General features: G+C 53.9%; 3 protein-coding genes across 5 annotated transcripts; 1 reads left to right on the forward strand and 2 right to left on the reverse strand.

Moving 5' to 3' along the window:
* The first annotated feature begins 514 nt into the window (after positions 1-514).
* MATCAP1 (microtubule associated tyrosine carboxypeptidase 1) lies at positions 515-11,675 on the forward strand. The gene is made up of 6 exons (XM_066194540.1): positions 515-907; positions 4,841-4,984; positions 8,946-9,078; positions 9,154-9,459; positions 10,241-10,338; positions 10,879-11,675. The coding sequence occupies exons 1-6, from the start codon at positions 515-517 to the stop codon at positions 11,041-11,043; spliced, it is 1,239 nt and encodes a 412-aa protein (XP_066050637.1). The 3' UTR covers positions 11,044-11,675.
* Positions 11,676-12,308: 633 nt separating this feature from the next.
* On the reverse strand, positions 12,309-17,930 carry TMEM208 (transmembrane protein 208). Its single transcript, XM_066194543.1, has 6 exons — positions 17,377-17,930; positions 17,210-17,305; positions 17,058-17,117; positions 16,805-16,941; positions 13,795-13,879; positions 12,309-12,756 (listed from the first exon to the last, which is right to left on the reverse strand). The coding sequence occupies exons 1-6, from the start codon at positions 17,380-17,382 to the stop codon at positions 12,619-12,621; spliced, it is 522 nt and encodes a 173-aa protein (XP_066050640.1). The 5' UTR covers positions 17,383-17,930; the 3' UTR covers positions 12,309-12,618.
* An 86-nt stretch (positions 17,931-18,016) lies between these two features.
* Positions 18,017-25,948, reverse strand: ELMO3 (engulfment and cell motility 3). Of its 3 annotated transcripts, XM_066194537.1 has the most exons (20): positions 25,768-25,948; positions 25,656-25,696; positions 25,455-25,527; positions 25,331-25,381; positions 24,690-24,859; positions 23,794-23,893; positions 23,538-23,689; positions 23,378-23,456; positions 22,949-22,999; positions 22,466-22,588; positions 22,183-22,314; positions 21,808-21,912; positions 21,208-21,316; positions 20,859-20,995; positions 20,603-20,766; positions 20,361-20,473; positions 20,002-20,106; positions 19,574-19,656; positions 19,285-19,365; positions 18,017-19,106 (listed from the first exon to the last, which is right to left on the reverse strand). In XM_066194537.1, exons 1-20 carry the CDS (start codon positions 25,843-25,845, stop codon positions 18,894-18,896), a joined length of 2,160 nt encoding a protein of 719 aa, XP_066050634.1. In that variant the 5' UTR covers positions 25,846-25,948; the 3' UTR covers positions 18,017-18,893. The 3 variants fall into 3 exon arrangements, with proteins under 3 accessions (XP_066050634.1, XP_066050635.1, XP_066050636.1); XM_066194538.1 differs by lacking the exons at positions 24,690-24,859; positions 25,331-25,381; positions 25,455-25,527; positions 25,656-25,696; positions 25,768-25,948 and adding an exon at positions 24,058-24,082; XM_066194539.1 differs by lacking the exons at positions 21,808-21,912; positions 22,183-22,314; positions 22,466-22,588; ... (7 more) ...; positions 25,656-25,696; positions 25,768-25,948 and having other exon boundaries at positions 20,859-20,951; positions 21,208-21,291.
* Between the last annotated feature and the right edge of the window lie 54 nt (positions 25,949-26,002).

A 26,002-nucleotide genomic window follows, 5' to 3' on the forward strand; every position in this document is an offset into this window, starting at 1 on the left:
GGGTGGCGATGCAGCTTGAGACTGGCGATGCAGCCAGGAGTGGCAAAACAAATGTGGTGACACAGCTGGGGTTGGCCATGCAGCCGAGGAAGCAATGCAGCCGGGATAAGCTGTGCAACCGGGAACGGCTGTGCCTCCGGGCCTGGCGATACTGCCGGGGCCGGGGCTGCTCTCGGGGCCGGGGCTGCTCTCGGGGCCGGGGCTGCTGTCGGGGCCGGGGCTGCTGTCGGGGCCGGGGCTGCTCTCGGGGCCGGGGCTGCTCTCGGGGCCGGCGCCGCTGCCGTGCTGGCCCCGCGTTGCGGAGCGCAGCCCTCGGGGCCGGACCCGGCTCTGCCACCCCGGGGCGGGGCGGGGCGGGGCTCTCCCTCAGCGCTCCCCTCCCATTGGCCGCGGCGCGCCGGGCGCGGCGCCGATTGGCGGGCGGCGGCGCGTGCTCGGGGCGGCGGGGCCGGGCGGGGCGCGGAGCCGGCGCAGCCCCGGTGCCGCCGCGCTGGAGGCCGCGGGCTCGGGGGCCATGGGCTCGGGGGCGGCCGGCGGGCCGGGCCATGGCGCGCCGCTCTGCCCCTGCCCCTCCCCGCCGCCGCCTCCCGCGCCGCGCTGCTCGCGGGGAACCCGCCGCCTCTCCGAAACCGGGGCCGGGACGCGGCGGAGCGAGGGCGCGGCGGGGCGCGGGGGGCTGCGGGCCGCCGCCTCGCTGCCGCACATCGCGCGGGGCCGCGGGGAGGAGGGCGGCGGGCGGCGCAGCCCCTGCCTGCTCGTGGCGCTGCGGCCGCGGAACGTGGAGGCGGAGCGGGAGCGGTTCTTCCGCGCCAGCTTCGCCTACGACCCGCAGTTCGAGTACGCGGAGCCGGTGCCCGCCGCCGTCCTGGACAAGTACGGGGCCGCCTCCGACCGCTTCGTGGCTCAGGTGAGGCGGCGCCGGGGAGGGATGCTCGGCCTGAAAGGAGAAGGAGGAGGAGAAAGGAGGGGCCCCAGCTCGCCCGTGGCTGGTACGAGGGTGTGGGATGTATCCTGGTGGGACTGCCCCGTGGTGGGGCTGGCCAGGAGATGGTCCGTGGTCATAGAATTCCGGAATGGTTTGGGTTAGAGGGGATTTGAAAGCTCGCCTAAATACTCCACACACCCTGCCTTGGACAGTGACATCTTACACCAGACTGGTTGCTCCAAGTCCCATCCAACCTGGCCTTGAACATTGCCAGGCATGGGGCAGCCACAACTTCTCTGGGCAACCTGTGCCAGTGCCTCATCACCTTCACAGGGAAGAATTTATCGCTAAAGTCCAGCTTAAAACTACCTCAGTCAACTTAAGACCATTCCTCTTTGTCCATGTGAAATCTTGCCTTCTTCCCTTCCCAGCTGCTGCCTGATCCCTCTCCCCTTAACACCTTTTGTATCCTGCCTTCAGTACACTCACGCTGTGATTTCTTAGACCTCAGGATTTAGTAACCTCACCTACCTGCAGGAATGGTACATGCTCCATGGTGACATGGGTCATGCTGGTGCTGGATTATGCCGGGTTGGATGGGACTTTGAGCAGCCTGGTCTAGTGGAAGGTGTCCCAGCCCATGGAGAAGGATTGGAACTAAATTAACTTAAATGTCCCTTTCCACCCTAACCGCTCTGTGTTTCTATGATCAAACTGGCTCCTGCTTGTAATGGGAGCTGTGCTCCATCAGGGACACCTTACTGGTATGTTTTTGCACTTGTTGCTGCAGAAATAACAGCAAAGGAGCTGGAGCACATGGGTGACAGCATGAGAAGTGGTCCATAGCCTGAGTTACCTTGTAGTTAAGTCTGGTTTGTTTTCTGGAAGGCCTAAAGGTTGTCCAGTGTGGCAGCATCCTTAGGGCATCAGCAAATATGGTCAGTAATGATATTAATTGGTGTACACTCCACTTAAGGAGTCTGTATTATTTTGCTCAACTGTTTCCATGGCTTATACACTGCTGAAATATTTCTGAGTTGCTCTCTGCCATGGGGATGGCACTGAGAAAACAGCTCCTGATCATTCAACAGGAGAAAAGTGGCAGAACTGTGCTTTCAGGGTGCTCTGCCCACAAACAAGCCTTTTGGGGATGCCAGAGTAGCTCTGCTTTGTCCCTTTGCTCTGTGCTTGGAGCTGGGAGCCTGGCCATGTCCCAAAACCTGTTTGCACCTGGGAGTGAGCATCCTTCCTCTACGAAGAGCATCCTTTCTGCCACACAAACAAGTGAGCAGATAAAAACCCCTTCTTAGCCCAAATCCAGACTGGCACACCAGAGGTGTTTCTTTTCACCTCTCAGTCAGGAGTTACTTGTTCAAATAACAACTTCTTCACTGATTTTTTTTTTTTTTTTTTTTTTAATGCTTACATATTCCCACATCAGTGCCTTTGTCTCTGCCTGGATTATTATCCAGATGATTCAGGCCCTTTTTGTAAACAGCTTTTTAGGCAGTTTGTCATTCCCAGTGTGTGCAGTACCTCTGCCCCAGATAAACTGGTGCCAGCGAGGCTCTTGCAGGGGAGACACTCTGACGCCTGCAAAGACCTCACCAGCTTTTGGCATTTCCCTCCTGTATTTTATTCCCTGAGTTGCTCAGAGCTCTTTCACCCCGTGCTTTTTCCTTTGGTGCAGTTGGCTTGCAGCAGAGTGAAAGATGAATAATTGAGATTATTTTTCTCTGGGCAGTGCTTTGAATGAATGGAATTAAGGTTTGTAACCACTGTGGATCCCGGATGCTTTTGCAAGAGATATTAAGTGTTGAGTGTTTCTGCCAATGTTTCTCCAGGTTTTCCGGTGACGCTCCGCTGGGACAGCATTCATGGCACTGTTCCTTTGCTCTTACCCTGTAGTAACCTCCTTCCAGTCTCTTTTATTTTGGGAAGCGTTTTTCCTTGGCAGCTAACTCTTAATAAACTGCTTTTATTTTCAAAGACCTTCATTAATCGTGGAGGTTAAATAAATAAGACATTTTGCTAAGTCAGCATCCTTGGACGTGAGCAGACAAACCAACACCAGCTCCCTGCTTCCAGCTGCACTGCTTGCACTTGGGGGGTTATTTTATTTTCTTTGTAGAAAACTTAAATAAGCCAGGAGGATTCTTCCAGCCCTGTGGAGGCTCATCACCCTGGAGATCACATCCCTGGTTTGCCACGTGAATTTGAGTGGCACCAGCACAGAGCTGGAGGATTTGTTATCCCACTGCATATGGTGGGTGCAGGATCTGGGGATGTTCAGAACATTAAACTTGGAATCTGAGGAATTTTCCTCACCAGGATGTGCTCTGTAGGTTCAAGAGGAGCTGTCTGGTTGTCTTACTCCTGGGCACCAGCTGTGCTGGGTTTTTCTTGGCTCAGTGATTTGGGTCCCCTGGGAGGAGAGAGGGCAAGTGGCTGAGCAGAGGTGGCAGGACGAAAGGTCCTTTTTCTGCTGTGGTCAGCTGAAGGTACCTTGCAGTGCTGTAAAAATGAGCCTGATTGTTCAGCAAACAAAGCAAAAAACCCCCCAAAACCCCCATCCCAACCCCCCAGAAAACAAAACTGACAACAGAAAAACTGCACAGCTTCTCCTGAAAAGACACATTAAGTGACTTGAGAATAAAAACCAGCTGTGAAAACTTCCCAGGGAAAATCAGGATCTTCTGCAGGGATAGAGGAGGTTGCTCACCAGATGCAGACCTAAAGCCCCTCTTTTGATCATAGAATTGTTTAGATGGGATAAGACTTTTAAGATCAAGTCCAGCTGTTACTTATGCACTGCCAATGCCACCATTAAACCACGTCCCCAAGTGCCACATCTACATCTTTTAAATACCTCCAGGGATGGTGACTCTTCCACTGCCCTGGGCAGACTGTTTCAATGCTTGACAACCCTTTTCATGAGGAATTTTTTTCGAGCATCTGACCTCAATCTCCCCTGGCACAACTTGAGCCATTTCCTCTTGTCTTATGGGGTTTTGGATGATTTGAGCACCCATCTGCTGATCCTGGGTAACTTTAGGGACCAGGGAGGGGCAGCAATTGGTCCTGGGCTGGGAAGCTTGACAGCAGCCCAGCCAGGTTTGCAGATGCAATAAAACTGCTGGAAAAACTCCAGAATTGGTTGAAAGTCATCTGCTTTGGAATATGTACTAATATAATATTAATATAGTATATAATATTAATATATTAATATATATTCCAATGACTGGAGAAAGTAATTGCTTGAAAATGTCTGCAATGGAAGCACACTTTTTGGGGAGGAAATGTGCTAATAAATGTTCATATTTTATAGATGCTCCATAAATGTTAATGTGAATAATGGATCACGTGATGCTTTTATTAGAAGGCTGCTCGGTATATAGCAGCCTGGTGGTGCTGAGACCCTGTTTGAAGCAGCATCAATGCAGAGGGTGGTGCACAGCCTCATCACTGAGCTTGGAATTCAGCCCTGGAGTAAGAAACTCTGGGAATAAAAGCAAGCTCAGAAGCTGGAGATCTTTGTGCAGGCCACCGGAGTTTGCAAGGAGAACTGAAAGCAGAAAAGATTGAAAATAATCATGGATTTAACCATGCTGCGATGATGCAGTTTCACTTCTGCTTTGCCCCGTTTCTGCAAGAGATGCCTGCAAGGGTGACAAAAAGCAGAAAGAATATGCTGTGGGTCATGCTGATTGTGTGAAGTGTCCGTCTGTCCTGGTGGCCACCTGCAGCCGGCTCAGTCTCTTTGGTTTCTCAGGTCATGCAAAACTACATTGTATTTTATAGAGGCATTAATCGGGGTTACCTTCACCGGGTGTGTTGCATGTGGGATTTTAGGCTGTGTTTGCAAGCCTAAGGGGAGGTGTGTGTGCTCATGTTTGTATGTTCTGTGTGCCACAGGCCATCAGGATCATTCGTACTGTCCTGGAGAAGTACGGCACCTACGAGAGCTTCGAGGTGGCCACGGGAGGGAGGCTGCTGAGCAAGTGCCAGATCTGGTCCGTGATCCGAAAGTACATGCAGAAGGAAGGCTGTGTGGGAGAGGTAATCTGTGTCCCTGCCTTACTGCTTATAAAACACAGCAAAATGTTTATTTTCTGATTGAAAAGGACTCAGATTAAGAAATGTTTTGGTTATAAAGAGGAAACTTTTCTGCTCTGAGCAGTGGTGTCCTTTCACCTCCAGCTTCACCATTCCCTGGCTTTAGGACATGGGTGCTGGTTGCCCACAAACTTCCTGTGGTGTTTTCCGTGTGTATCTCCCTTCTGTGCTTGAGGGAGAGGGAGCTGCTGCTGCTTGTGTGCATGGCCATGCCAGGAGCCTTTTGCTGCACGCATGAGGCATCAGTTACTGTTGGGAAGTCGTCTCTTGCTGTTGGCAGTAGGAGGGCAGACTTCTCCGACAGCTGCCTTAACCCACATGTCTAAAAGCAAAGCCAGGGGAAGAAACTTCCTGCCATCCTGCAGGACATGCAGGTTATGGTGCTTTGAAACCCCAGGCTTGGGTTTTAAAGCTGGGAAATATGTGGTTAAGATACAACAGTAGCCATGTGGGATGGAGCCAGGGGAGGAGTTCAACATCTCCTAACCTGGTTTCTCTGCACCCCTTTCAGCATCCGGGGGGGGCATCCCACAGCTGCCATTAAAGAGCTTTTTTTTTTCCCCTTCTGCCGGCAAGATATGAGCAAAACACTTTTACTGTCCTGGGTTCAAAGTCTGAGAAGGATTTCTGGACCTGGCTTTGTGTGGGTTGGCTTGCAGGGCTCCCTTTGTTGGCTGCAGGGCAGGGACTGTGCAGTGCTGGCTGGTGTGGGGGCTTCCTCACCATTGCTTCTTGGCCAGACTCTATTTCCTACTTCTGATTTTTCACTTCTGTCTCCAAAGAGGGTTATTGATGGGCATTTCTCCATAGCATCACCTCTCCCAGTGGTACCCAGTGCATTCCATGCAGGCAAAAGCAAGAATAAGTGGTCCGCGAGGCCCTTCCTGCCCAAGGATATTCCTCTCCTCCTCAAACACCCTTGGTTTGCCCTGGTGCCTCTTGAGGGTGTTCCTGGGCAGTGGATTTGGCACCTTGGTCCTCCTAAGCCTTTGCTTGGGACAGAACAGATTTCTGCAGATGTTTCCCTATGATTCGTCTGCCTTTGAGTGCTCAGAACAAGTCCCAGTACCCAGCCAAGCAGCTGCCAGTCTTACAGACCTGCGCCTAGTTATAACTTGCTAGTTGAGCTCTATCTCTTGGGTTTATTAATTTATTAAATTCAGCTACTCTATTCTCCATTAATTGAGCCCTGGCTGGGCAGAAAGCCATCGATTTTCTTACATATTGGTGTACAACTGGCTTCCTTCCAAGCCTGTGTCATTGCCTCTGTGCTCAGAGCTATTACATGTTGGACTCAGTGAACCCTGTGGGTCCCTTCCAGCTCAGGACATTCTGTGATTCAAGGCAATGCAGGGTTCAGTCACTGTTTGCACTTCGGTGTGGCTGTTTTATCTTGGGCTTGTGATAAGTGCTTTTAAAACGATGAAAGCATTGGTTTGTTCCTTTCTGTCCAGTGGAAATTTTGCTGGATGTGTCTGGGATAGGGAAGAGAGAAGGGTTTCACCTGCTCTCGATGCAGCGATGTTGGCAGAGCTTGCTCCCTGTACAAGACCAAAACTTGTTGAAACTTCTGCATCACTGGTAATCTCACACCCTGTTGGGGAACTGTGCAGTTTCAGGCGTGTATCTCCCTCCCTGCACCTGTATCTCTGATTCCTGACTTTCACCATCTGTGCCCTGTCTCTTCTGCCGTGCCCTTTGCTTCCCTGATACACACTAATCATGATAGCTTGCTTAAAAGAGAAGAAACTCGTGTGGGGGTAGCGTTAGCCCAGAGCACGAGCAGCTGGTGTGTCCCTGCCCACGGGCAGTGCTGGCAGGCAGCGTGGCCACGCTGGTGGCAGCCTCTGCAGCTGCCCTTTGTCCCCAGCACCGATCGGCAAAGGCAGGATCCCACCTTCCAGCACCGCAGGCAGCGCGCTCCTGGGTAAGTGTTCATGCTGTAATTAAATTTGTGCCCTCAAATGCTGCTTTGTTTGGGGTCCAAGATGCAGATCCTGAAGCTCTTCTGCTTTTCTTCTGACTTAGGACAGACCTGATGCTGCCAGAGGTTTCCATGTGGGTTTCAGTGGGCTCACAGCTTGCAACAGAGAAACACCTGGCCCCACTGGTAAGTGCTACATGACAATTGTTGGGGTTGTGGAGTGTTGTCAGCCTAAACAGTGCTAGCTGGTGTCTCTTGGGATCCCATGAATGGCATCCCTCTACCTCTGAGCTGCTTGCTCAGTGTCAGAGGTCCTGAGCAGTGCCAGGTTGCTGGGGAGAGACAGGAACCCATAGCCTGGTGCCATGAGGACCACCACAAGGCCTTCCCTTGTTTCCTTGGGACGAGCTCTTTCTCCATCAGTGCATTCACAAAAGCTGAGCAAAACTATGGACCACAGGGATGCCCTGGGGATGCTGCTTGGAATGAGAGAGGTCACAGGCCTGGAGAGCTGGTGCTGCTGCTCTTTGGCTGGAGTTGCAGCCCTGGTTGTGTCTGCAAAGCTGGAGGGTCCCAAAACAAGGCAAGTAGTGCTGCTCAGCAGGATGGGTTTTTGTAGCAGGAGAAGGGCTGCAGTGGGCAGCATAAGAAGCTGTGGTCTCTGGCACTGGCCAGAGTTGCTTTCCATTGCTCCTGGATGGCTGGTTCTGCACAAGGAGTTAGAGGTGAACTGACGAGTCTCAGCATTGGAGGGATTCCTTTTCACGCTGGTATATTTTGACCCAGGTAAGCAGTTGCACTGTAAGTATTTTATGCTGTTTGTTTTCCCAGCTGTGGACTCTGTTAGGCTGCACTTTTGGCTTTCATAATAAATAATAATAATAATAAATCTGACTTAAAGCAAACCAATTCAGTCTCCTCTCTTTTTTTTAATAAGAGAAGAATTGTCATGTAGTAACACAGGCACGTTTTCATCCTGAAAAGTGTCAATTATGAAATAACAGATGGTATATAGAGTTAGTAGGTATGTAGGAGATTTTGATTGCTATCCTGATGTTTGCCACTGCCAAACCTCGAATGCAAGAGCTCCCAGGGACCATCCACCTCTGGTGATGGCGCAGCTTTGAGTTGCTGCAGATCTGAAGTCAGTTGGTCAGAAAGTGCTGCTGGCTGGCACATTAATTTCTGGTGAGCAGCTCTCTTGGCTCCAGCACCTGTGATAGACAGGTTTCTCAAAATACCAGCTTTTTTCTCTATAAGGATGCTGAATAGTTCTACACATGCAATGCCCATCCCTGCTGTGAATTATGGCCAGCACGCACAGTTCCTCCCGTGAGGGTAGAAGGGTGGGGACCTGTCCTCACTGCTCATGTCTTTAAGCCTCAAATGGGAGAATCCGTGGAGGAGTCCATGAAAATGGAACCAGAGCTTTGGATCCCTCAGGAGATGTTTCTCAGGGGGTGCAGAGCCATTACAAGGCTGGTGCTGTTGGATGTTCAGAGTGGGGTTGTTTTGATGGCCAACTTTGCTGCCCCATCCCATTGCCAGTGGGGATGCAGAAGGGGGACCAGGCAGGTCTCCAGAGGATGTCCATCCTGTGTGGCCACCAAAATGTGGGGAGCCCATGGGAACAAGCTGGGGAGGGTGCTGCTGGAGCCAGAGGAATGCGGGAGGAGGCTGCCCAGGAGCTGCCTGCTCCCCCCACAGTGCCTGCTTAGCTTTGTTGGCTGTAAAGAGATTAAATGAGCTACTTCATCCCTGCATGAGATCATCTCTCTCCTTTCATTATCCCCCCCACCCCCAGTGGCTCTTGCTGTCTGTCATTCCCTTGGGGAGCTGCAGCACAACCCAGTGATGGTGCAGCAGTGCCAAACGGTGCCCTCCGTGGTGTCAGTGGATTTTTCTGACCATCTGCCACCATCAGCCTCTGCTGAGAGCCAAGACCCCGCTCATGGCCATTATCTCCTCCTTCCTCTGCAGGTGGTGGTGCAGCTCACCGATGACCTGCTGTCCCAAGCAGTGATGATGGTGGAGGACAGCCGGCCCACGCTGGCCATCAACCTGGCTGGAGCCCGGCAGCACTGGCTGGAGGGGATGCTGCGCCACGAGATAGGTCAGCTGGTGGGGCTGTGGGTGTGGGCAGAGGTGGAGGATGCCGTGAGCATTCACTCCTGTCCCCTCTCCCCAGGCACCCACTACATCCGGGGCGTCAACAACACCCGCCAGCCCTGGCACAGCTCCGAGGGCCGCAAGCAGTACAGCCTGAAGCCCGCCAACCCCACGGAGGAAGGCTTGGCCAGCCTGCACAGCGTCCTGTTCCGCAAGCAGCCCTTCCTGTGGCGAGCAGCCCTGCTCTACTACACCATCGAGAGGGCCAGCCGCCTCTCGTTCTCTGCCCTCTTCCAGGACTTGGAGCAGTATGTCCAGGACGCTGGTGTCCGGTGGGAGTATTGTGTGCGGGCAAAGCGGGGTCAGACAGACACCTCACAGCCAGGTACCACTTGGGGGGGGTGTGAATTGAGTTTTGGGAAGAATTCTATTTACTTATTTTATATTTTTTTTCTTTCTTTTTTTTTTTTTTTTTTTTTTTTAAGAAAAAACAAAGTGTTGTATGTTCTGCTGCTGTGTAGGTTGAGCATCACCAGTCCTGTAGAATGTGAGTTGGCATAGGCGGCCGGAACACAAAAAGTAAATTTATTTGCATTACCTTGCTAACTAGGGTATCCCCAGAGCAACACCCAACACCTGGGCAGAGGAACACAAGATCAGAGGGTCACCAGCCTGCTGTTCACAAGCTTATCAAGAGTTACACCCAGGTGCAAGGTCACTTGAGCAATTTACAATCCTCCAGATTAGTGTTTTGCTTTTAACCCTTTCCTTCCAACACAGCCACAGCACCCAGTCCCCACATCCCTCCCCATCTCCAGCACCACTCTCTCTGTCCCCATGGGAGCGACTTGCACAAGCTCTTGGGGAAGCAGCAGGCAAAGGAGAGGAAAAATAAGCATTACTGTGGATACATTTGGATGCTTCCAGTGGTTTACCCTTTAAAAAATTACTTGGGAAGAAGTGTGAAAGAATCCCAGTGGGGTTCGTGGCTCTTGCTGCACCTGGCTACCTTCCCAGTGCTCATCCCTTGGGACTCAGCAGTCCTGAGCTCTGGCACACTTGTGGGCAGTGCCCTCATTCTGGTTATTGTGGTCAGCAAACATTCAGGCAAGTGTAGGGTGGTGGGACACCAGGAGCCCTCTCCCAGGCCTTTCCTGCTGTTCCAGGCTGTTTCAGTAAGGACCAGGTGTACCTGGATGGGATTCTCCGCATCCTGCGCCATCGCCAGACCATCGACTTCCCACTGCTGGCTGCACTTGGAAAGGTAATAACCAGGGTGAGGGTGGGGCCGGGAGTGGCTGATCCCACAGTCCCATTCCCAGTCCCATTCCAGAGCTCACACGGGCTCCCTCGATCTCACACAGGCTCCCTCAATCTCATCATGGCTTCCCAAAAACCAACCCTTGCCTGGCAGCCCTTCAGCTCTGTCTTTCCCTACTCTTATGGGTCTCTGTGTGTTAGGGAAAGGCTGTGCTGGGTAGGATGCAAGGAAGGACAGGACAATCCATAATCCTCTGTGGGAGACCTTCTGGAAGAGGCTTAACCCAGCAGGTTAAGCCTTTCTGGCCCCTGGCCACAGCAGTCCTGCTGTCACCTGTCCTTGCAGTGACCGAGAATTACCAAACCCACAAATCCTTGCAAATCCCACACACCCCAAGCAGCTCTCCTACGGCCTCCCCACAAGCAGCAGGGATGTTTTGACTGACCCAAGGGGGCTGCAAGGGGACCAGATACTCCCCCATGGCACCTGCGAGGGTTTGGGATGGAGGGGACTGACTCCATCCATCTCTGTACTTCCTGCCAGGTCTCCTATGAAGATGTGAATCGGCTGAAGAAATTTGGGGTCCTGGAGAAGGCCCGTATCCCTCATTTCATGCAGGATCTGGAGCGGTACATGAAGCAGCTGGATCACATTGTCACCACCAATGGCCTGAACGAGGAGGAGCTGGAGCAGCTGCTGCCTGACTGAGGGGCACCCCCTGAACCAGCACCCCAAGGGTGTAACTGGTGCTGTTTATTGGGTATTTATTGGGGCTGGAGCAGAGGGCAGAGCCCGAGGCGGGCGCTGTGCATGTACTGCTGTGTAGGGTAGGGCGGCCAAGGGCCCGTGTGGTTGTGTTGATGTGTCCCCTCCATCGTCCCTGTGTATTTTGGGGATGCCTGTACTGCTCCACATGGCTTTGGGGAGTCAGAGAAGAGGGTTCAGGGAGAGCAAGGGCAGAGTTGGGGCAATGTGCTGGTCCCCAAGTGCAGAAGGCTGGGGGAGTTGCAATGGAGGGATTTCTATAAGGGTAGCAGGACTGCTCGCAGCACTGTGGGCGCAACCACCTGTGGCCAGCAGACAGGGCTGGAAGCTCTGGGCTGTGCCTGGCAGGGAGTAAGGGCTGGACTGCACATGCAGATCGCCCTATGGATGCCTTTTCCACTCCCTACCCCTTCCCTCATGTCCCCCACCAGCAGGAAGGACCTAATCCTCCATTACCAATCTCTGCCCAGCTCTGCACCCCAACTACACCCACCCTGCCTGGCTTTGAGGACTCAGGGTGGGGATTGGGCTTGATGTTAGGAAAAAGCGTGTAATAAAGGTGATGTAATGGAAAAGACGTGTGGGCAAAAGGTTGTGGATAGCATCAAAAACCATGCTGGCACCACTGTGAACACCCACCGTGCCTCTTGCTGGCACAGGCAAGGCTGTGTGGTCTAAGCTGGTGCGTCAGGGGCTGGAAGGGGTCATGGACTGTGACAAACAACATACTGGACAGGGACATCAGTAAATCAAAGCAGGCAGAAGTAAAAACTGTCCTGAGCTGTTCCTGGTCTCTAACACATGAGCTCTGGAGCAGTCATGGCACCCCTGGGAGTATTCTCTGAAGAAAAAACGAAACAAAACAAAAAACCAAACCAAACAAATCCCACAGCTTGTTGTCTTACATCCCACTGAGCTCCTGCAAAGGTAGCACAGGCCAATCTGTGGCTCCAGAGAGCTCAGGCTCAATCCCAAAAGCTCCAAGTTTGGCTGCAAGCCCTGTTCACAGCATCCCCAGCTGCCTCTCACTCCTGATTCTGCAGGGCAGCTGCAGTTTCTCCACAGGGTGCAGAGGCTGTAGCAGGCAGAGCAGCATAAACCAAGCTTGGGAAATGAGGAGAGCACTTACCTCTGGGGATTCTGCCCTCCAAGAACACGCTGGCACTTCTCACAACTCCCCTGCACAAACCCACTGCCAGCATGGTCAATTAAGACTCTGCTCTTTAATGTACTATTTCCTCCAACATTGCACTCCCCAACGCTGAACGCGATACAGCGCTGCTTTAAAAAGATATTTACACACATCCCAGCATCACCCCCTTGTCAGCCCAAGGAGCCAGGCCTCAGCCCGTGCTAAGACCCAACCAGGGGAAGTCTCTTGCGGCCTTTCTGGCAGAATGGCAGCAGTGACAGAGGGCAACAGAGCTACTGCGGTGGTTTTGGATTGGTTTTGGTCGCATCCCTGATGAAATAACAGCATGGAGATGGGAGAGGGTGTTGATCTATCCCCAGCCAGGGCTAGAAGCGCTTCATCTGTCGGCGTTCCTGCCGGCGCTGCTTCTTCTCGTTGGGCTCCTGAGCAGCGGGTGAGGACTCAGCTGTGAGCCAGGGCCCCAGGATGTTCACCCACAGGAGGTAGAGCGCGCGCCCCGGAGCCTGCAAAACACACGTGGCACAAACTCAGTCACTCTGGGGACAGCTCTGGCTGGGAGGTGCTACAGGCAGGAGGGCTGGTCCTTCTGAGGGAGACAAAGCAGCTGGATCAGAGGCACCTCAGGGTGCATGGAAATCAAAGGCAGTGGCAGGCATCCAAAATAAATGGCCTGATTTGATTTCATTTCATGGCTGAGGAACAGATACAGTGCTTGGACTCCATACACGGAAATCCCAGCATCAGGTCTGAATTACCCAGAGGAATCCAACTGTCCAGACATTCCGCCTCTCCTTCCTTTGGAAAACACATCCACATTTCTTTGAATTTATGAAAAAGGCAATCCAGATGGTCTCCAGGGGACAGCTGAGTCTAGGCTGCCCTCTGCCAGGCCAGCTAGAGAGGAATTTGTGGGTGAGGATTGAAATGACATCAAGGACTAAACTGGGATAACTTTCCATGCTCCCACAATTGCCTTCTGTACCTTTGTGGGATATCCTCAAAGCAAATGTGGGATTTTTAAGCTAAATGGAGATTTTTTTTCTCCTCCTGCATAAGCAGCTTTAGCTGGACATGACAAACATTTCAGGAGCAGTTTGGTGTGTTAAGGGGAATGAAAGCATGTAGCATTTTATCTACCCAGAGGCAACAGTGTCCAGCAGATCCCAGCCTTGGTCCACGCTGAATGGCTGAAAAAGCCAAAGAAGAAACACTGTTTGTTACAGACACAAAGAGGCTCTGTGCACCAAGACAGCTTTGACCTGCCTCATGTTGCTTGTTGCTCTTTCATGGGACCAGAGGGAAAGACAAAGGCCAGCTTAGTTTTTCCGTGGTTGACCCAGAGGGATCAAGACTTCTTTGCCCTGTGCAGCCTCATTTTTAAACAAGATTTGACAAGGAAATTAAAAAACATATCAGAAAATAATTCAGGCCTGAAACAGGACACTAAATTGAAATGGGTAAATAATGCCCTCCATCCTGAAGACAGGGAAAGACAGCAACAATGCAGAGCAAGATGGAAAACAGCAGGGGCTGGGGCTTACCAAGAGCCAGAAGTACCAGACGTAGAGCGAGAAGCAGCTCAGCACTTGGACTATAGCTGTCAGCAGGATCACATCCTTGAGGTGCCTGAGGGAAGAAAAGCAAAGCATTAAGCTTTCATTCCAACCCCTACCAAACATGGCAGCTCCTCTGCCAGCACAGTCTGCACTGCCCCAGGGGAGCGACCCTGCCCAACCCAGGGACTGTCCCTGCAGCCCTGCTTTGCCACACACAGTTATCTAGAAGAGTCAAAGCAGTAAACAAGCAACAACAGCAAAATACTCTGATGAATTAAAGAGATGATCTCCCTCTGAAAAAACGACATTGATAAAGCTGAGGAATTGCTGGGGGTTGGAAATCAGCAACAAAACCACCTCCTACCCCCACAGCTGAAACAGCAGCCAGCACCCGCTGATTTGACACCTATAATGACATAAAGTGTTAACTCCTCACGACTGGCTGCGCTGAAGGGAGTCATGAATCTTCCCCATGCCATTTCACAGGCTGACAGACACACTTGGGGTCACTGAAGGACAAGCACACCAAGCTGAGCTACAGTAACAGACGGCTCCTCCTCCCCTCCTGCTTATCTGACTCCAGCTCTTCCATGCCAGCCTGAGGCAGAGCTGAAAGCAGCTACAGAGAGGAATAAGCTGCCCACGCCTCAAACACCACCCTCGGGGGATCTGACACCCAGGAGAGGTAAACAGGTATCAGTTTTTCAACACAAGCCTCAGGGAGTGCCATGAAGGTTTAGAAAAAAGGCCAACTCTCACTCTGGTTAAATCATCATCTGCTGGAGTAAAAAACCCTTGAGTCACATCCAAGAACGAAGACGAGAAAACAAAGGCTATGGCATAAACAACATCGACTCAAGACACTGCAGAACCCACCATCAACAGCTTTAGCACAAAACACTGAGGGTTCACTGACCTCTGGCATTACCAGAGGCCACAGAAGGGTGAAGGCAGAGCTCCCACCAAGCCCAACTCTCCCAGAGACCAAGAAGATGGGCATTCCTCAACCCCACAGCAACACAAAGCATCCATTTGACAGAAATGCCACGAAATTCACAGTGTTCCAGAAGCAGCTCCACAGGAGCAGCATTAATCAGCTGTGGCACGCTCAGCTAAAATGCTGGAGACATCCCCTGCTTTTTGAAGTACCTGCTAGCCTAGGGTGGTTCCCTGATCCCCAGAGCGGTAATTTAGAAGTACAGGGTAAGGATGGGAACTTCAGCTCTGAAGGTTTTGTTTTTAGAGCTCTGCCTCCCCTATGTTTTGCATAGCCCACTACTCAGATAAGCATTAATTCATTTTAATGTGTCATAAACTCCACCCCAATAGCAAAGGAAGTACACCTGCATCCAGGACTGCAGCAGTGCTATGGCTGTGCCTGTCACCTCTTCACAACAGGTGCTGGGATCTCTGTGCTACCTCCTGTCAGTCATTTCCCCTGACAGCACCATCACACACACAGAGGGCAGTTATCAGGCACTGTGTCTCAGTGCTTTGCACAACTCCAAGAGGCATCTCCCACAATCAGGAGCACACCCCAAACATCAAAGTTCTGTATTTTCCCACTTTAACTGTCCCACATTGTTTCACTAAAAAAGTATTCAAAATATTTTGCAATTCCACTCTAGAGAGCCAAACCAGTGTAAAATGGAAGCAAAACACTTGGCTGACCAGCAGGGAAATGAAGTCACTACAGGATGAAGAGGAGGTAAAGCACCCAGTTCATAGGTCACACCCCATCTCCCCCTGGCCACCTTGTCCTTTGTCAGAGTCTCTTAAACCAGACATCTGAGTCACTCCTGCTGCAGGCAGAAAAGGTATCATTCCACCAACCCAAACACAAGATGAGAGCTCATCCAGTGCAGACAGCAGGTTCTGTTCCCCACTGCCTGCTGGTAACATCCCCAGGCAAAAATCAACACTTACGTTAACAGAACTATATACATCAATATATGACCCTGACAGCCTGAGAACACCTGATGCAACACAGGGCTCGGCTGGAAAAAAAGGCCCCACTGTGCTTTTTCAAAAGCCTGGCAGCAAGGGAAGGACAGAGGTAAACCTGGAACTGTAGACCAAAGACATGGGAGGAAGGAGCCAAGGACCCCAGCACCTCACTGAGCACACACTGAAAATTCCCAGCAGAGGCTGGATCAACAGGCAGAGGCTGAGGGCAGGGAAGACGATGAACAAAGCCTGATGTGTCCATAACTATCTGGCAGTTTTCTGAAACTAGTTTGAGGCTCACTGCTGGAAAACACGTCAATCTAGAAGGCATTTCTGCTGTACTAGCACTGCTGTCTCCTTATTTTATTTAGCAGTGCTCTGCAGGAATTACTGCTGTGTTTCCTGTAATATTGTGGCATTCCTTCACCAGGGAAAAGACAGTTACAGTGGCACCAAAAACACTGGACAGGCAGAGACTCAGTGCTGTCTGCAGAGGAACACGAAGAATGCACAAGCATGGGGGACAGAAATGGCTGTGGAGGTGACAGGAACTGGCTGAGACAGAGGCAAGAATTTTTAATGTGTAGAGCATTTCAAGACATGGCCAGTTTGCAGCCAGGATGGTGTAACTGGCAGCATGTGCCCTTCTGCTCTATCAAGCATTACCTGCTGTGCTGGTTTAAAAAGAAAATACCTATCACTGTGTGCTGCAGGAGTCTTTGTTAACTGAAAGATGATTGTGAACTACTGCTGAACTCTTACCTCTACAGCTCTGCCCTATGGACAGTGACCATGCCAGGCTGACACACCCACGTGGTGGCTCCTGACTGGGGCACACCAAGCCAAGTGTTCAGGTAATAAGGACAGTTAAGGTACACTCTGAGAAAAAATGGCTACAAACTTCCAGCTCCCCTCATGCCCATGCCAGTGGGCAAGTTGAGGAGGGAGCTGAGGCCCAGCCTTCTCCTCGGGAGCCTCTCCTGGCTCTGCGTGCACGCTCAGGCAGCAGGTCCTGCTCACCTGGACTCGTGCGGGTGTGGACACTCACTCTGCCATCCCCTGCTCCATATTCAGGTCAATTCCCCCGTCGGCAAGGCTGCCATCGTCTGTGAAAGACGGCTTTGCCATGGAGTTCATGGACCGGTAGCTGGTGCCGTAGACCACCAAGCTGAAGAAGAACGCGACCTGCAACAGGAAAGCCGCTGTCAGCTGCGATGGCCACCACCCGGGGGCCCGGGGGCCACGAACGAACCCCAACCCAGGCGCCCCCGCCGGGGCAGAAGACGGTGCCCGGCGCTCACCCACGTCCAGGCGGAGGCGGCGGAGTAGAAGACGACCAGGTTCACTACGGCGTAGATGGCCTGCGGAGAGAGCACGGCACGGCTTTCCTCGTCTGCCCGCTCCCGCCCCGGCCCGGCCCCGCGCCCCGCCGGGCCCTCGCGGCCGCACTCACGGAGGCTCCCAGGATGATGCGGAGGTAGAAGCGCAGCGTCTCCCGGTTCTCCTCGAAGATCTGCTTCTTGCCCTTGGTGCCCGCCTTCCCCTTGGGCTGCAGAGCCAAGAGAGACGGTCAGCATCTCCCCGGAGTCCCGGGCCCCGCAACCCCGGCCCCGCACTCACCGCCATGGCCGCGCCGGCTCCCCGCTCCGCTTCCCGCGGACGTGACGCGACGGAAGCGGCGGGACAGAGCCCGGGGCGGGCGGGACAGAATCTGGGGAGAGAGAGAGAGCCCGGGGCGGGACAGAGCCCGGGGAGAGACACAGCCCGGGGCGGGGCGGGCCGGGAGAGGACGCCCCTGCCCGGGGGTCCTCCCACAGAATCGCAGAATAGCGAGGTTGGAAAGGGTCAGTTGGTCCAACCTCCCTGCCCAAGCGGGATCCTCCCAGAAGTGGTTTTTTGAATATCTACAGAGAGGGAGGCTCCACACCCTTTCTGGGCAAGCAGACTGGGAAGAACTTCTTCACTGTGCGAGTAACAAGGCAAAGGAACAGAAAGGTTACCCAGCATGTGACTGGGACAATCCACAGTGCTCCCAGCCTTCCTAGGCTGGAAATGGCCTTGCCTGTAGTCTTAGCTGTAGGGAACTTGTCTCTGAGCCTGCACCTCAACACCAGGAACAAGATCTTGCTAGCCATCCTCCCAGCTTCCTCATGCACAGCTCCCACAGGGCTACCATCCCAGCTTTACCCACTCTGGCCCCTTTTGACCCTCAGTCAGTCTGAGCCCTTCCCCAAACTTTTGGAAAGGACACGGCTCCGAGTTCTCCACAAGTGTTTATTGTCCCAATAGGCAGGAGATAGAGGCACGGTTGGATCCCTACCGGTCTGTGGCTGTTAGCACAACACCCTTGGGAGAAGCTGCAGGCACTGGGGCGAGGGCTGTGGGGCCGGGGAGGAGGTAGCTAGTCGTGGTGCAGTAGTGCAGCAGCATGGCTGAAGTGTGCAAGAATCTGCCCCACGTGGGGAAGGCACCAGAATTGGCACGAAGGGCAGACCAGGGTCTCCTCCTCACACCAGGCCCAGCCCGAATGGTGCAGGGAAAGGGGAGCTTGTACCCTAAACACCCCCATTCCAGGACAGTGCAGAGTGCTCAGCAAAAACACTTTTCAGTGCAGGAGGGACCTAGCAGGGCAGGCACATTGTGCCCTGGAGATGGCATCTGCTTGACAAACTTAATGGAGAGGTGTATTCCATCCTTCTAACCACTTTGTTGTCCAGAAAGGCTCTCCTACACTGATGGCAAAAGTGAGGCAGTGCAGATTCGTACCTTTGTAGTGTTACTCCCCCTCCAGCTATCCCAGGGCTGCCTATACCTTTATTCCAGTCCACATCCTTGCCCTTTCTGCAGTGTGGGGGAATCAGTGCCACCACAGAGGGGTTTGACTGTATTTCATCTCACCTCCCCATGGCAGGAGGGTAGAGCAGCCAGGTCATTCCCCTTGAACAGGAGGCTAATGCTTGGTGGCTCATTCCCATGCTCTTGCAGGAGGGCAGGACACAGGCAGGGAAGGGTGGGACACCCAAGCCCCCAGCCAGCACCTGGTCTGTCCCTTTGGGCCACAGATGAGGGACAGAGACTAGAGGGAGGGGCTTGGTTTTGACAGGCATAGAGGGTGGGGACAGGCCACAGGGAGGAACTCACTGCTCTGCTTGGCTAAAGTCATAGCAGAAGTTTAAGTTGCTGGGGGGCTTTGGAATGGGAGGGGGTTCGTCAGGGATGTTGATGTTCTCCAGGTCCAGCAGCCGCAGCTTGAGCTCCATGGACAGCAGGACATCAAGGTCTGTTTGTGTTCGCTCACTTGTCATCTCCTTGCCCAGAAGCACATTCAGCCCATCCGTCCAGAGGCAGAACTGGGGAAGCAGAGCATGGGCATCTCTGGCACCAGCCCTGGGCAGCCAGAGAGCTCATCTCTCCCCTGCTGTGGCTTCCACCCCCCAGGGATGCACACAGTTTACTCCCTTGGCTACTGTCCCCTGGCAGAGACATCTTGGGCACTGTGTGCCACCCCTGCAGTTCCCTGGAGCTCACCTCATACCGGGTGGGAGCAATGAAGTTGAGACAGTATTCCTCCACATCGTGCACAATGGAGAAGGCCAGCTCAAGGACATCCTGCAGGGACAGCACAGGGGATAGTTGACTTCCCAGCTGGACTCCTCCCAGCCCTGGTGGGGTTCAGAGCAGGAGCTGCACCCAGCCTCCTCCTCTGCACTCCAGGAGACTCAAGAGGTCTCTGTCCCTGAAACCACGCAACCTGCCACCATCCACCCACTCCCAAAACCCATCTCCAGCTGGACAGGATACGGTGTGAGGTGCTGACCTTGTTCTGCTTCCCAGAGCTCTTCTCCTTTGTGTGTGGACACTCCTTCCCTACCAGCAGCATCTTCATGTCTGCCACAGGAACTGGGGCAAGTGGAGGAGCTATGAGTTGCCTCTCCCTCTTCCCATCCCTCTCCCCCTCCTTCAGGTCCCCCATGCACAGAGCCCAGTACGTGCCAAACGTGGGGATTCACAGCCATCCACAGCTTGGGGTAGGGGGCTCAAGGCATTCTGCAGCACCCTTTGGGAAGCCAGTCTGCCCCAGCCTGAACTCCCACAGCTCCCAGTCCCACGATACCAGCAGACACTGGGACACTCATGCAGCAGCCAAGCAGAGGGGCAATTCCCACCTTAAGGCAGTCTTAACCTGGAGGTTATGAGAGCACTCCCCTCCCTCCTTCCCACCTTCTCTTTCTCTCCATCACCTACTTTTCTCTGTCAGGCTCTCGATGGGGGGAGACTGCACCCCCTCCTCCACGTCCCCATAGTGCAGCACCTTGTGGTTGGGGGACAGGCGGCAGTACCACAGCTTGTCTGCAGCAGAAGAGCCATAAGAAATTCTCAGCTTTCCCCTCCAGAGATGCCTTTCCCAAGGGGGATGGAGCTGCCCCCTTATCAGCACTCCTCATTTCTCCCAGCCCATGGGTTTAGCCCATAGTAGTTGTCCAGGGAGTTGAGCATTCTACTCCCACAGATTAACTGGGATTTCCCCAGTGGCAGGGGACATGGGAATAAGCCTCTGCCTCCCAGCCAGGCCCCCCACCCTGGGGCAGGGTTCTGGCACCCACCTTGCCTGCGGCGGCTGCTGATCTTGCGGAAGAGGGTTCCCTCACAGAGGTGCAGCAGGCGCTGCTGTCGGATCAGCTCCAGGAGCTCTGGCTTCAGCTTCTCCCGCAGTTCGCTGGGGTGAAAGCCAGCAGAAGAGGAGCACAGCCATTTCAACAGGTGCTCGCTGACCTCCCAGCCCAATAGCATTGTCCCTGCCTCAGGCCCCCATCACAGCCCCACTCCCTGCCCACAGCCCACTCACAGCACAGGCACAGCCAGCGTCTCCTCCTGGTGCAGTCGCTCCGTCTGCCGCAGCTTCAAGATCTCGCTGTAGTTCAGTGCATTCACTCTGGTCTTGAATAGCTCCAGGGATGTGGGCTTGAGGTTCAGGGTCCTGGTGATCTGCTCCCGCACCACTTGCATCACCTACCAGGCCCAGGATGTCAACTCCAGTTTGGTGACACTCCCCAAATCCCTGAATTTGTACTCCCATCCAGGGAAGAAGCATTCCCCCTCACCTTGTCAAAGTCCTCCTGGGTTGCTCTCATCTCCTTCCAGGTCTTGTTCACCAGCTGGATGCAGATGCAGAATAGCTCTTCAAAGAAATGATCCTGCCCGAAGAACATAGGGTAAAAGGCCTGAGCCGTCTCCGAGCCTGTGGTGAGAAGGACAGATGAAGCCAGACTCCCCAGTTTCTCCAGGGGATTTCACTGTCCAGGGAAACCTGGATACTTCCCAGCCCTACATCCCCTTCCCATGCTGTCAGCCATGCCAGAGCCTGGTAGCCACATGGATGCAGTCCCCTGCCCTGGCAGCTTGTCCCCCAAGTAGCAGGGCAGGGAGAAGGACAAGCTTGGGCACACGTACACGGCTCTCCAATGTGCAGGATCTCGCAGAGTATCAGGGTGAGCTGGATGCTGCTTCGAGCAAAGGGACATTCGTGTTTGTCTTCCCGGCTGCTGTTCTCGAGGACAAACTGGAGAAGAGGGCCATGACCTCATGTTACATGGACTTGGAGGGCCACTCCAAAGTGGGTGTCAGACATGCCACGCTTCTCCTGCATTCCTAGTCAAGTTGTCCCCCCAACAGGTGAAGCCATCCCTAACACAAGTGACCCACTCTTCCCAAAATCCAGCCCCAGCCTCCTCCTTCCCTAGTGGCAGTGTGGGAGCTAGTCACAGGCACTGCAGGTTAGAGCATGGCTCATGCCTTGCTGGTTTTGCCCAAACTGCCCCAGTTTGCTCAAGGCCTGGAAACCAAGCTGTGAGCAAACCCCTAAAAATTATGGGGATCCTTCAGAGGCACTGGCCTCAAATGGTGTCTCCTACCCACAGAAAGGACTCATCTCCATCTGAAACAGAGCACAACAGTAGGACACTTGCCTGGGTGTGGCCAAGGACAGATCACAAGGAAAGGAAAAGAAGCACTTTTCCACCAGGCAGTTCCTTGGGAGTGCACAGCACCTACCCTGCCATAGGCATTAGGGGTGTTCCTGGAGAAATACACCATGTTGTCCAGGGCAAGGAGTCCTGGTGGGGCACGGCGGAGATCCTCTGCTGGGTTGCTGTTGTTCTAAGAGGACACAAAGGATGCAATTCAGCAGCCGCTGCTTTGTTCTTCAAGCAGCAGTGTCTTCCCAACACAGCCATGGGGTTTGTCTTTGAGTCCCAGCGGCTCCAAGCACTCGCTGTTCAGGAGTGCCGAGGGAGCAGAAGGGAGCATGTGTGGTGGTCCATCAGCATCAACAGGGACACCAGGTTTAGGGGGGCCATCAGAAGGTGCCACCAAGGCCATGTTGTGGACCCAGCATGGGGCTTAGGAGGGGATGCAGGGGGAACGTACCATGAAGCCCAGCTTGCGGAATTCCTTGGCACACAGGGATCGCCGGCGCTCGGTGCTGAAGGTGCCAGCAGGCACCTCGCTCTCTGACTCAAAAGCAGTTTGGCGCAGGGACTGGAGGAGATCCCGCTGTTCCTGGAGGGAGAGTGGAGAGGTGGGGATGCCAGTGAGCCCCACAGAAGCTTCTCCCAGGGCAAACCCAAATGTGATGGGTTCACCAAAATGTGAACTGCTTCCACAGGTGGAAGAGATCAGGTCCAGACTTGCAAGGTGAGTACTCCCAGACCTGTGAGTAGGGATCCATGGACATTTTCATGCGATGCTCGCACAGGTTGAGGCTGACAGACTGCAGCACGTAAAGATAATGGGCCATCTCATCCCTCAGTGGCTCGGAGCTGTGGATAATGTTCTACAGGAGATCATGAGACAGAAGGTTGCCCCATGCTCCTGCTTTCAGTCCAAGCACAGGACCCAACAGCCAACACCCAGCAGGTCTTGCTGCTCAAAGGGGTGTTGGGAATTGGGTAACTCCCCTTGGGGTTGGGCAAGATCTCTGTGCACTGAAGTGCAGGCAGATGGGGGTGCAACCTCGGGTAGGTGGATGCCAGCAGAGCAGCACCCATTGGTGTTCTCAAGGAAGGGGTATAGGGCACACAGGCAAGCCAGCCAAGCATGGTCACCATGGGTTGGGGTTCAGGGGACAGGGCCTGGGGAGAAAGGACAGAGAATGAAGGACAAAGCAGACCTTTGCACAACCCCAGCTCCTCACCTTGTGGATAAACTGCCTGATGTTCTTCTCCCTCAGGTAGTCCATCATATCCTAGGAAAAAAAAAGGTTGTGAGACATTCCCCAGTTCAGCACACCACTATTTCCCATGAAAAAAGGAGGAGACAGAGTGAGGACATAGACTTTAAATATCTCTGGGCACTTCTTGCAGCCCTGCCATCCCAAAGAGCACAAATCCCACAGTAGAGGACCCAGCTGCCCAAGCTCCCATCACAGTGGGAGGCCCACCCTGAAAGCTCAGATGTGCCAGGGGCTGGGGTTATCACAATCACTGTGCCACCACCAACTGTGATACTTCTGTCATTTGAGACAAAAAGTCCTAACAGCTGAGGGCTCTGAGCAGAGCACCCCAGTGACAGAGGCACTGTGGTGCCTGACTCTGCAATGCCACCACCCTGCCCTGGTTCTCACCCGCCGCTCGGCGTCGGTCGCGCTCAGCAGCAGCGCAATGAGCAGAGCCATCGCCTTCAGCTGCAGCTGGGCATTTGTCCTGTGGGAGGAAGAGCAGGAGGATGTGAGAGTCACCAGCTCTGAGGGTGAGGGAGAATGGTGCTCTGGCCTCTCCACTTACGCCTGCAGGTGGGTGAGAAGACGGTCCAACGTCACTTCTTTTTTGACCACCTCAAAGAGAAGGCGACTGGTAGGCACCATATTCTCCAAGATAGACAAGGAGAGCTGCTGGATAGATGCATCCACTGCATTCATGTTGACGTAACTCACTATCTGTGAGACACAAAACTATCTGTCAGTGGCAGGCTGAGCCTGAAGCACAAGGATAACAAGAAATCCCACAGGCACAAACTGTGGACATTGCAGAAAACTCTTACCTTCTTGATGAAGACTGTACTAAGATTTTCCCAGGAAACAAAATCATGCTCCATCAGCTCTGTGAAGGCTTTGAGGGTGTGAGCCAGCATCTCCCCTGTACTGGAGGGACAGATGAACATGAGGATGGCTCCAGATACCCCACTCCCATCCTATTGTGGTGTCTCTGCAGTTGAACTTTGGTGGGCATGTTAGAAATAGCTAGAGAGGAGAGCAGTGAGCAGGAGAAAGGAAAGAGACTGTTGGGTAAGAAAACAGACTCTCACTTAGTCATCCCAGGAACTTCCTCAGGAAGTCAAGGCAGGGGAAGTTCAGTAGTTGGAAAGCTGCATCACCAAGGTACAAAGATCATTGCAGGCAAGCCCTCAGGAAAGCTGAACCACCCCAAATGCCTCCACTTCCAAGGAACGTGCTGCATTGCCTCCTTCCACATTCTGTGTGTGACAGGTGCTCAGAGGACCTGCACCATCACATCCTGAAAAAGTCACACAGACAGTGGTATTTGGCAACCAGAGTTTTCTCAAGCTCCCTGCAGATCTCTTGCAGCTAAAACCTCAGGGAAGAGGGATCATTCAGGGTGGCAGGAATGAGGAGCAGCACTGGAGGCCAGGATGATCACAGGAGGTTTCCAAGTAGCAAACCCCATGAGGCTACAGATAACCCAGTCAGAGAAGGGATGGAAGATTCAAGTCTGGGCACATTCACAAGGAGTCAGGACTGCATATCTGTGGGGACCTTCCCCTGGCTACCAGCGTGCAGGGACACAGCCGCAGTACAGGCATCAACAAGTCAGGAACAAAAAAGAGTCCACTCCAACGCCCCGCTTGGAGCTCATGCAGCATTAGCAAGGGAGAAGAAAAGTCAAGGACTGCAAGGAAAGTCCTGCCCTGATACTCACTCATTCCCTTCTTCCACAATAGAGTAGATTTGCTTCAAGCCATTCCTGCTGATGAACTCTTGAGCAAAGGTAATATCCTGGGAGAGGCTTGCAAGCTTCTTCAGTGAGTCAGTCTTCACATCCACATTCTTGCTCTGGATCCCAATATACAACTGCTCTGCTTCTTGGTCCTACCCAGGAAGGAAAGAATCAAGGCAAAGGGGCTCATTGAAAGACAGAGAGAAGCTTGAAGGTGGCTGTAAGAGCTGAAGTGCAAGTTTTGGAAGGAGTCTCAGGCTAGAGCAGCCCCAGTAAGGAGCTGGACCAAGAAACAGAGCCACCAGAGCAGACTAGGTGGAGCTGAGGATGGAGGTCACACTGGCATGACACCAAGAACACCTGATGAGTTGGCCCCCACGTCCAAAGCATTTCAAGATGATTTAGTTTCTCTTCACACTCCCCCAGCCTCTGCCGAGGGAAAATGAAGGCTGAGATACGTCTCCTGCCTGTGTTATTTCTGCTGGGTCTGAGGCACAGAGAAGAGCCATCATGAGCTCAAGTCGGAGGCAGTCAGGGGCAGAGGGCTCGGAGCACCCCACTGCAGGGACACGGAGCACCAAAGCACGCAGCGGAGGAGGAGACAGGGGGGCAGAGGGATGTACCGGGGAGGTGGTCAGCCGTAAAATGCTCCCGTTCTTAATGTCCCTGCGGTTCTGCAAGGAGAAAAAGAGCCGGTGAGCCGGTGGGCGCTGCAGCGGCGGGGCCGGGGGTTGGGGGATGTCTCACCGACTCGGTGATGTAGGTCTGCCGCCCGTCCGCGTACTGCAGGGCGTAGCGCTCGGCGTTGGGCAGGCTCCACCTGCGGCCACGGGCGGCCGGTCACAGCCCCATTCGGCTGGTGCCGGCAGCCACCGGCTCACCGCAGCCCGGTCATGGGCTGTCACGACCTGTCACGGCGCGGTGGCAGGCAGCGAGTGCGGTACTCACGCATCACAGACGTCCTTGAGCACTGAGGCGAGCGGCTTGGTCTGCGAGAGGGAGGCCGGCCGTGAGCCGGGGTGGGGGGCCCGGGGAGGGGTGCGGGGGTGCCGGGCAGTACCTGCTGGAGCTCGATGAGCTGTGGGATGGCTCCCACCATCTGGATGGCGATCTTCACCACGTCCTTGGGCGGCGGCATGGCTCCCGCGGCGGCCCCGCACCGCCGGCAGTTCCGGGTTGTTGCCGCCGCCGCCGCCTCCCCTCACGAAGGGCCCGGCCGCCGCACCGAGGCCTTGTGCCACCACCCCAGCCCCGGGCAGGCCCGGCCCCCTCACCTGAGCTGACGCGGGTGTGGC

This window comes from Chamaea fasciata, unplaced genomic scaffold (assembly GCF_029207755.1).
Source record: "Chamaea fasciata isolate MVZ Bird 193981 ecotype frontalis unplaced genomic scaffold, bChaFas1.0.hap1 SCAF_12, whole genome shotgun sequence".
Classification (NCBI taxonomy): domain Eukaryota; kingdom Metazoa; phylum Chordata; class Aves; order Passeriformes; family Sylviidae; genus Chamaea; species Chamaea fasciata.